The sequence below is a fragment of the Lampetra planeri genome, chromosome 22 (assembly GCF_965212315.1).
Source record: "Lampetra planeri chromosome 22, kcLamPlan1.2.h2, whole genome shotgun sequence".
Taxonomy (NCBI): domain Eukaryota; kingdom Metazoa; phylum Chordata; class Hyperoartia; order Petromyzontiformes; family Petromyzontidae; genus Lampetra; species Lampetra planeri.
The window spans coordinates 8,468,416-8,478,394 of NC_136128.1; the positions used below are offsets into that span (position 1 = coordinate 8,468,416).

The 9,979-nt window shown below is 57.7% G+C and overlaps 1 protein-coding gene across 1 annotated transcript in view; it reads left to right on the forward strand.

Moving 5' to 3' along the window:
- The window catches only part of LOC144724973 (DENN domain-containing protein 3-like), a 49,390-nt gene extending 42,775 nt beyond the window's left edge, over positions 1-6,615 (forward strand). The window contains 7 exon segments of the mRNA XM_078604341.1: positions 43-150; positions 584-726; positions 1,270-1,430; positions 2,173-2,309; positions 2,683-2,789; positions 3,675-3,824; positions 5,492-6,615. Of these exon segments, the coding sequence (XP_078460467.1) occupies positions 43-150; positions 584-726; positions 1,270-1,430; positions 2,173-2,309; positions 2,683-2,789; positions 3,675-3,824; positions 5,492-5,698 (1,013 nt within the window). The 3' untranslated portion in view covers positions 5,699-6,615.
- The last annotated feature ends 3,364 nt before the right edge of the window (positions 6,616-9,979 follow it).

Below are 9,979 nucleotides of genomic sequence, written 5' to 3' on the forward strand. Positions count from 1 at the left end.
GTGGAGGCCCGTGGTTGATCCGCGCTCTGACCGTGTCCCCAGTGTCTCAGACGATCCCCATCATGACGTCAGAGACGCTGAGACACAAGATCAACCCTTCGGCCGGACTCCCAGCGCCAGAGGCTGTGGATGCACTGCTCTACACGCCCGGTATCCATTCATTCGTTCACTCACTCATTCTCCCATTCATTCATTCAGTCACACACCAATTCGCTCACTCACGCACTCATGCACCCTTTGTTTAATTCGCCCATTCATTCACTCACTCATTCGTGCGGTCACTGATTCACTGCCTCGTTCAATCACTCATTAATTATCTTATTCATTCACCAATTCGTTCAGTCATTCACTCATTCATTCATTCACTCCTTCATCTCTCCCCAACATCGCTCACTCTCATCTCTCCCCACCGAGCCACCCCCGCGACTCTCATTTCTCCCTCCTCCTCCCTCCCTCTCCTCCGTCTCCTCCCGCCTGCCCCGGCCCCCTCTGCTGCCCCCCCCACTCCCCCCCCCCTCCCCCCTCCCCTCTCCCCCCTCCTCCCCCCTCCCCCCTCCTCCCCCCCTCCCCCCTCCTCCCGTAGGGGTTCAGTTCCCGGGGGACGACCGGGACGAACAGGCTCACGGGACGCTGTGGTGCGCCGTCGGCTCCGGCCGCATCACCGCCTTCAACGCCACCTCCTGGGTCATCGAGCAGCACTGCATCCAGGCCGGGCGCGCGCGTGTGGTGAGACGGACGCACACAAAAAAAAAACAAAGACAAAGATCCCCTGTATAGCCTGTAACAGACTGTAGGGGCAAGTGCTGTTAGCGAGCACCTATGAAGGCCGGAACAGCACACGAGGGGGTGGGTGTCCAACACCACGCTCGGCCGCCTTTGTCTCCCTGTTGGCGATGTTTACACACCACACCAGGTACTCATTTGAGGCTGAGTCGACCTAGAGGAGGCCCATGACCGGTTCAGATAATCGTCACTGGTGTTGGGCGTTAGCACGCAAACACATGCACGCACTCGTGCACATACGCGCTGACGCACGCACATACGCGCGCGCACACAGCATCTGCGAGGTGCAATTTGCACTGAAGACGCTACGCAAACTAACCATTCCATTGCACACTGCGTTGCGCATCAAGTTCGGCGTGCGTGCGGAGGGGGCTCGTGACGGCCCGAATCCACTGGGCAGTGCGAGGCGGCGTGTGTGCGTCGACTGCGCGGGGAGAGGGGGGTGGGTGGGTGGGTGGGTGATCTCCGTCTGTGTGCTGCGCGTAGAGCTGCATGCTGGACGTGGAGCGCAAGCAGGTGTGGGTGGGCTCGGTGGACAGCACCATCTACATCCTGGACATGCAGAGCCTCTCCTGCAACAAGCAGCTGAGCGAGCACCGCGACCAGATCACTGACATGGCCCTGTCGCGGCCCGACCGCCGGCTCTCGTACGAACTCTCCCACTCGCCCCCCCCCCCCCTGCCCTTTCCCCTGCCCGCCTGCCTGCCTGCCCACACGCTCCATCACTCACACGTTTCCCCAGCCGCTCGGTCGCCTGTTCAATGCGTGTGTCTTCCTGCTTGCCCAATTGATAACCGGCCCACTCCCTCGTCCCCAAACCCACGCTAAACTCACTCACCTACTCACTCATCCATTTGTGCGCTCAGCCGATCGCTTGATCCCATTTGCTCACCCACGCACTTACCGGCCTGCTCATCATCGCACCAAACCACCCACTCGCCCATTAAAACTACCCGCTCGCTGTCCCACGCACCCACCCACCCGTTCACTCACACACCCACCCGTTCACTCACACACCCACCCGTTCACTCACACACCCACCCGTTCACTCACACACCCACCCGTTCACTCACACACCCACCCGTTCACTCACACACCCACCCGTTCACTCACACACCCACCCGTTCACTTACCCACCCACCCGTTCACTTACCCATCGACCTGCTCACTATCCCACTCGCTCACCAACCTGCCCGATCACCCGCTCAATAACTCTGCCCGCTCACTATCCCACTCACTCACCCACCAACCCATTCACTCACCCACCAACCCACTCACTCGCAAACCAGCTCGCTATCCCACTCACTCGTCCGTTCGTCGGCACGTCCACCCACGTGCTCGCCCGCTCGCTTGCTCTCGTCTCGCTGCCATCCGTGTCCACCCCTCCAGACAGGTGATCTCAAGCAGCCTCAACGGCCAGGTGGTGGTGTGGGACGTGGCGACGCTGCAGGTTCACAGCCAGTTCAAGATCCCCGACTGCAAGAGTCTGCTGTCCATCCAGCTCATCGAAGGATCCCTCTGGTGCTGTGAGTGCCTCCTCCTGCCCTCCGCCCCCCCCCCCATCAGCACAGTCATCCCCCATGACGCCCCTTTCCCCCCACAATTCAGCGTGGTTTGTAGCGGATGTGCGTACGCACCTGGGGAGCGGTAGTGCAGCGGCGAGCGCGCTGAGCTGCGAACCCGGCAACCCGGGTTCGATTCCCGCTCACGGCCAACGTCGGTGACGATTTTCTGAACCGGTCCTGGGCCTCCACTAGGTCGACTCAGCCTCAAATGAGCACCTGGTGTGCGGTGTGTAAACATCGCCACGAAGGGAGACAAACGCAGTCGGGCGTGCTCGCAAGCTACACGTGCCAGTATTCGTAGGGGGGGTCTTTGTCTTTGTGTTCGGGGTTGCAGGCCTGGGTCACAGTGTGCTTCAGACGAGGCTGGACGGGCATCGTCTGTTCAGCGTCACCGCCGAGGGACCATTGCAGTCGTTCAGCTGCTTCACAGTCTTCCCAGAGGTACAGCAAAACCACGGCGGGGGGCAGAGATGTTGGTGGAGAGATCGTGGTGGTGGTGGTGGTGGTGGAGGGGAGTGTGTGCTGTGGTGATTGGTGACGAGATGGTGCTGGTGATGACGATGATGATGATGATCGTGGCGATTACGATTGTGCATGCGACGATGTCCGCGATGGGGATGATGATACTGATGGAAAGGTTCATGGCGTTCGCAATGGTGTTAGCGATGGTGGTAGTGTCCATGATGGTGTTAGCGATGGTGGTAGTGATGGTGGTAGTGTCCGTGATGGTGTTAGCGATGGTGGTAGTGATGGTGGTAGTGTCCGTGATGGTGTTAGCGATGGTGTTCGCGATGGTGAAGGCGTCCGTGATGGTGTTCGCGATGGTGTTGGCGATGGTGTTAGCGATGGTGAAGGCGTCCGTGATGGTGTTCGCGATGGTGTTGGCGATGGTGTTCGCGATGGTGTTCGCGATGGTGTTAGTGATGGTGAAGGCGTCCGTGATGGTGTTCGCGATGGTGAAGGCGTCCGTGATGGTGTTCGCGATGGTGTTGGCGATGGTGTTGGCGATGGTGTTAGTGATGGTGTTAGTGATGGCATTGGCGATGGCATTGGCGTCAGTGATGGTGTTAGCGATGGTGTTGGCGATGGTGTTGGCGATGGTGTTAGCGATGGTGAAGGCGTCCGTGATGGTGTTGGCGATGGTGTTGGCAATGGCGGTGGCGTCAGTGATGGTGTTAGCGACGGTGTCGGTGGTAGCGACAGTGTTGGTGGTAGTCGATGGTGACGGCAGCAGCGATGGCGATAGCCGTGGCGTTGGCGACGATGAAGGTGCCGGGGATGGCGCTAGCGGTGGCGTCACTGTCGACGGTGCCGGTGTGGACGCAGCGGCAGCAGCTGTGGACGGCGTCGAGCCGCCGCGGGGAGCTGCTCGTGTGGAGCACGGCGGGCGGCGCCGGGGAGAGCGCCGGGGAGAGCGACACGCTGCCGCTCGCCGGGTGCACGGCCGTCTCCTGCATGCTGCGCATCAAGGAGCAGGTGCGCGCGCGTGTGTGCGTGTGTTTAAGTCAAGCCTTAAATGAGTACCTGGTTGCGGTGTGTAAACATCGCCACTGGGGAGACAAAGGCGGTCGGGCGTGGTGCTGGCCACCCACCCGCTCGTGTACCGTTCCGGCCTTCATAGGTGCTTGCTAACAACAAATGCCCCTACAGTCTGTTAAGGCTATACGGGGGGTCTTTGTCTTTGTGTCATGCCCTCCCTTCTCTATGCTTGCGAAACGTGGACCCCCCCCCCGTAATGGAACATCTTCGCCGGTTAGAAAACATTTAGGCTGGCCTGCCTACGATCCGTCCTGGGTTTAACCAGGCTGGATTGAGTGAGGAGCTCACAAATCCTCGAAAGATCTGGACAAAGTCCCGTCGGTGAGCTCCTCCGGCAGGCAAGAATGCATTGGCTGGGTCACGTGGCCGGCAAGCCCAGCCACCGCATGCCTAAACAGCTTTTGTTAGGCCAGAGAGAGGGGGCTAAATGTGCGTGGCCCAGGCTAGAAAAGAGATGGAGTGATGTGATACAAGATAACGTGGAGCTGAGTGGACTTGCCGATGACTGGTACCAGCGGTGTCAAGATCGGCCTCTGTGGAGGAGGCTCGTGAAGGACGCCGCTGGCCAGTTGGAGGCAGTCGCCCTCCAGTGACAACGGAGGATAGAGGAGCGGCGCTCACAACAATGAGCAGATTGTCGGGTGGCTAAAGCGCAGCAAGTTGGCACAGTAGGCTGCACGGGTGGTGCATCAGCCAGTCATCTCAGTCAGTCAACCCATGGCACCTGGGTCTGCCCCGTGACCTCCTGCCAGCGGGCGTTCGACACTTCACGTGGCCTCAAAGTGCATATGGCCTGGCCCAGGCGCCGTGGTGACGTCACCGCCATCTAGTGGCGAATGGCGTTTGTTGTTGTGTGTGCACGTGTACACATGCACGTCCCATGTCTTAAACGACTACTGGAGCAAGTGCTGTTAGCGAGCACCTGTGAAGGCTTGCACGAGGGAGTGGGTGGTCGGCACCACACCCAGCCACCTTTGTCTTCCTCGTGCAAATATTTACACATTCGTTAGAGGTTAAGTCGACCTAGGGGAGATCCAGGACCGGTTCAGACATAATCATCACTGGTGTTGGCCGTGAGCGGGAATTCAAAGTTGCGTCGCCAGGTTCGTAGCGCGGCGCGCTAACCGCTACGCCACCGCTCCACACCCACCCACCCACACACGCACACCCACACACGCACACCCACCCACACATGCACACCCACACCCACCCACACACGCACACCCACCCACCCACGCACACACGCACACCCGCACACCCGCACACGCACACCCGCACACCCACACACGCACACCCCACCCACACCCACCCACGCACACCCACCCACACACGCACGCACACCCACCCACCCACACCCACCCACACACGCACACCCACCCACACCCACCCACGTACGCACACCCACACACGCACACCCACCCACACCCACCCACACACACCCACCCACACCCACCCACCCACGCACACCCACCCACACCCACCCACATCCACCCACAAACGCACACCCACCCACACCCACCCACACACACACACCCACCCACCCACACACCCACACACCCAAACCCGCACACGCACGCGTGCACCCACCCCCTCCGCCTGGCCAGGTGTGGGTGGGCGGCGTTGGCGAGGCGCACGGACGGAGCAGCGTGGGCAAGCTGTACGTGGTGGACACGCGGCGGACCAGCGTGGAGCGCGAGCTGCTGGCGCACTCGCTGGCGCCCGTGCGCTGCCTCTGCTCCGTGGAAGACCGCTACGTGCTCAGCGGCTCGGGCAAGGAGGACGGGAAGGTGGCCATCTGGCAGGTCATCTGACGGGGCCCCGCTGCCAAGCCCGGCTTGCTGGCAGACTGCGGCTGGAGACGGGACGGGAGACGGGAGGGGGGAGGGCCTGGAATGGAGGTTACACGGAACGAGGATTCATTAAACGACGCATTTCTGGATTTTTCATCCTCGCAGCCAGAGGCTTTTGGCTCGCCATCGAACAAAGACGGTCACTTGCATCGCACGCTTTCAGATGGTTGTCCACGGCCGTCTGGAACACTCATCCCTCCGATATTAAGAAGCCACTGGAGCTATGCACTTTTAAATCATCCAGATTGAAAACTCATTTCTTTAGAACTGCCTGTTGTGTTTAGTTTGTTGTCCTTACCCCCGCACCTCTGATGAGTATGGTTGGCTACGTACGGTGTGAAAGAAGTTCAACATGCACACATAATGGTTTAACACGTAGGCCGGAGGGAGCGGTGGCCAAGTGGTTAGCGCACTGCGCTCCAAACCCAACCACGGTGGAAAAACCAGTCCCGGGCCGACCCAATCTCGCGACTCGGCAGAGAGACAAAAGTGGCAGGAAATGGTGCTGTCCACCCCACCCCCTCGTGTGCCGTGCCAGCCTTCATAGGTGCTCGCTAACATCAATTTTACCACAAAAGCATGTAATAGGCTACAGGGCGAACTTTTATATATATATGTGTGTGTATGCCTTTGAACACTGAAGGAAATTAAAGGGAAAGAAAACAAAACTATTCTTAAAATGTTAATAATTTATGCACTGGCCTCAGTCGAGGCCACAAAATGGAACGAAGCCTATTTATTATTCTGTGGTGTTGAGTCAAAAAATAATAATTTGTACATGCCCATGGTGTTGTTGTGTGAAAACAAGAAGGTTAATGAAGCCGGTGTGTTGCAAGTTCATGGAGTGCTCTTAATAAAGCGATGAAATGTAAAATACACCCAACTGCCGCGTCTAATTTCATGCCATCACATTGCGTAGCCTTCAGCCATACTCCGTTTTATGAACAACGATGATGAGGACGATAATATTTTAGTTTATTAAAGTACCTCTCTACAAGATAATCGAGGCTAGAGGCATTAAACGCGTGTTTGGTTGGAGTTCACACCGCATCGCAGCTGTCTCCGAACCACGACCAACACTGGGTCAGGAGCTCGGTCTACAGCCAGTGGGAGCAGCACAACACCGGGAGGGAGCTCACTCAGCAGCCAGTGGGAGCAGCACAACACCGGGTAGGGAGCTCACTCAACAGCCAGTGGGAGCAGCACAACACCGGGTAGGGAGCTCACTCAACAGACAGTGGGAGCAGCACAACACCGGGAGGGAGCTCACCCCACAGACAGTGGGAGCAGCACAACACCGGGAGGGAGCTCGGTCAGCAGACAGTGGGAGCAGCACAACACCGGGAGGGAGTTCACTCTACAGACAGTGGGAGCAGCACAACACCGGGAGGGAGCTCGGTCAGCAGACAGTGGGAGCAGCACAACACCGGGAGGGAGCTCACTCTACAGACAGTGGGAGCAGCACAACACCGGGAGGGAGTTCACTCTACAGACAGTGGGAGCAGCACAACACCGGGAGGGAGTTCACTCTACAGACAGTGGGAGCAGCACAACACCGGGTAGGGAGCTCACTCTACAGACAGTGGGAGCAGCACAACACCGGGAGGGAGCTCACTCAACAGACAGTGGGAGCAGCACAACACCGGGAGGGAGCTCACTCTACAGACAGTGGGAGCAGCACAACACCGGGAGGGAGCTCACTCAACAGCCAGTGGGAGCAGCACAACACCGGGTAGGGAGTTCACTCTACAGCCAGTGGGAGCAGCACAACACCGGGTAGGGAGCTCACTCTACAGACAGTGGGAGCAGCACAACACCGGGTAAGGAGCTCACTCAACAGACAGTGGGAGCAGCACAACACCGGGTAGGGAGCTCACTCTACAGACAGTGGGAGCAGCACAACACCGGGTAGGGAGCTCACTCTACAGACAGTGGGAGCAGCACAACACCGGGTAGGGAGCTCACTCTACAGACAGTGGGAGCAGCACAACACCGGGAGGGAGCTCACTCAACAGCCAGTGGGAGCAGCACAACACAGGGTAGGGAGTTCACTCTACAGCCAGTGGGAGCAGCACAACACCGGGTAGGGAGCTCACTCTACAGACAGTGGGAGCAGCACAACACCGGGTAGGGAGCTCACTCAACAGACAGTGGGAGCAGCACAACACCGGGTAGGGAGCTCACTCTACAGACAGTGGGAGCAGCACAACACCGGGTAGGGAGCTCACTCTACAGACAGTGGGAGCAGCACAACACCGGGTAGGGAGCTCACTCTACAGACAGTGGGAGCAGCACAACACCGGGAGGGAGCTCACTCAACAGCCAGTGGGAGCAGCACAACACAGGGTAGGGAGTTCACTCTACAGCCAGTGGGAGCAGCACAACACCGGGTAGGGAGCTCACTCTACAGACAGTGGGAGCAGAACAACACCGGGTAGGGAGCTCACTCTACAGACAGTGGGAGCAGCACAACACAGGGTAGGGAGCTCACTCTACAGACAGTGGGAGCAGCACAACACCGGGAGGGAGCTCACTCAACAGCCAGTGGGAGCAGCACAACACCGGGTAGGGAGCTCACTCTACAGACAGTGGGAGCAGCACAACACCGGGTAGGGAGCTCACTCTACAGCCAGTGGGAGCAGCACAACACCGGGTAGGGAGCTCACTCAGCAGACAGTGGGAGCAGCACAACACCGGGTAGGGAGCTCACTCAGCAGACAGTGGGAGCAGCACAACACCGGGTAGGGAGCTCACTCAGCAGACAGTGGGAGCAGCACAACACCGGGTAGGGAGCTCACTCAGCAGACAGTGGGAGCAGCACAACACCGGGTAGGGAGCTCACTCAACAGACAGTGGGAGCAGCACAACACCGGGTAGGGAGCTCACTCAGCAGACAGTGGGAGCAGCACAACACCGGGTAGGGAGCTCACTCAGCAGACAGTGGGAGCAGCACAACACCGGGTAGGGAGCTCACTCAGCAGACAGTGGGAGCAGCACAACACCGGGTAGGGAGCTCACTCAGCAGACAGTGGGAGCAGCACAACACCGGGTAGGGAGCTCACTCAGCAGACAGTTGCTTGCCGTGTCATCGCACTTGCAGCACCACGTTTTGTTGTCCACTCATTGATATGCTATTTTTTTCTCTAACTCCCCTCCCTCTCTCTGCGTCCGCCCTCCTCTGTCTATTTAAGGCCACCCCACAGAGACGACCACCTCTCTCTGTTACCTGTGTTGCTCTCTCTATGTATCTTGGTGATATCTGTCTGCTAATATGTCTGTCTATAGTTTTCTGGTTAGATTTTATGTCGCTATTTCATTATACCTGATGATGATTGCTTGTGTTGCAATCGAAACGTCGTATTATATTATTTAATTTAATTTATTATTTTATCTTTAGACGTGACTTAACCGAAAGAACCAAATAATAATTCCTGCAGTCACGAAAGTTCTAAAATTAACAAGGCATCATGTTTGCAATAACCACAACACAAGCAGTCAAAATGCAAAAAGAAACAACTCTGATAATGATATGCATTGTCCTTGAAGTTGATTGGTCGACACCCGAGACAACTTTTCTTAGAGCCTAGTCTCCATTGGTGTTGGACCAGATGACGCCAAAAGGCTATCCCATGAGAAGTTAAGTTGTGTGGTCAAGTAACTCGTTTAATTGACAGAGACATTGTTCCATGTGTGTAATTATCAACCGGTGGTAATCGTGCATCGATTCACACATGTTCACAATATGTCTGTACGTCGTGAATCTCGCGTGTTAACAAACACATTCCTGCGGAGGGAGCTGGTAGGAACGTTGGCTTGCTCGGTCAATGGCCAAGGTCAACGGCGGCGTGGTGTATTCCGCAAATATGGCCGACTGTGAGGACGGGCACAAGCCGGCGTGAGTTGGTTAAACGTTGAGTTTTATAAGGGCACCACGGGGTGACCAGCCCCTCCCCACCCAGCCCCACCCCTCCCACACCCCACCCAGCCCCACCCCTCCCACACCCCACCCCTCCCACCCCCCACCAGCCCCTCTCCACCCTCCTCATCCAGCCCCTCCCCACCCAGCCCCTCCCCACCTAGCCCCTCCCCTCTCCACCCAGCCTCACCTCTACCATTTTTGAATTCACGACGGACGGACGGACACAATAATCCCCTGTGTGCTGGTGGAATCAGGTGGTTCCTACCCGTAATACATATTTAGACGTGTGATGCAGTGTTAACATGAGCCCTTCAGCCAATAGA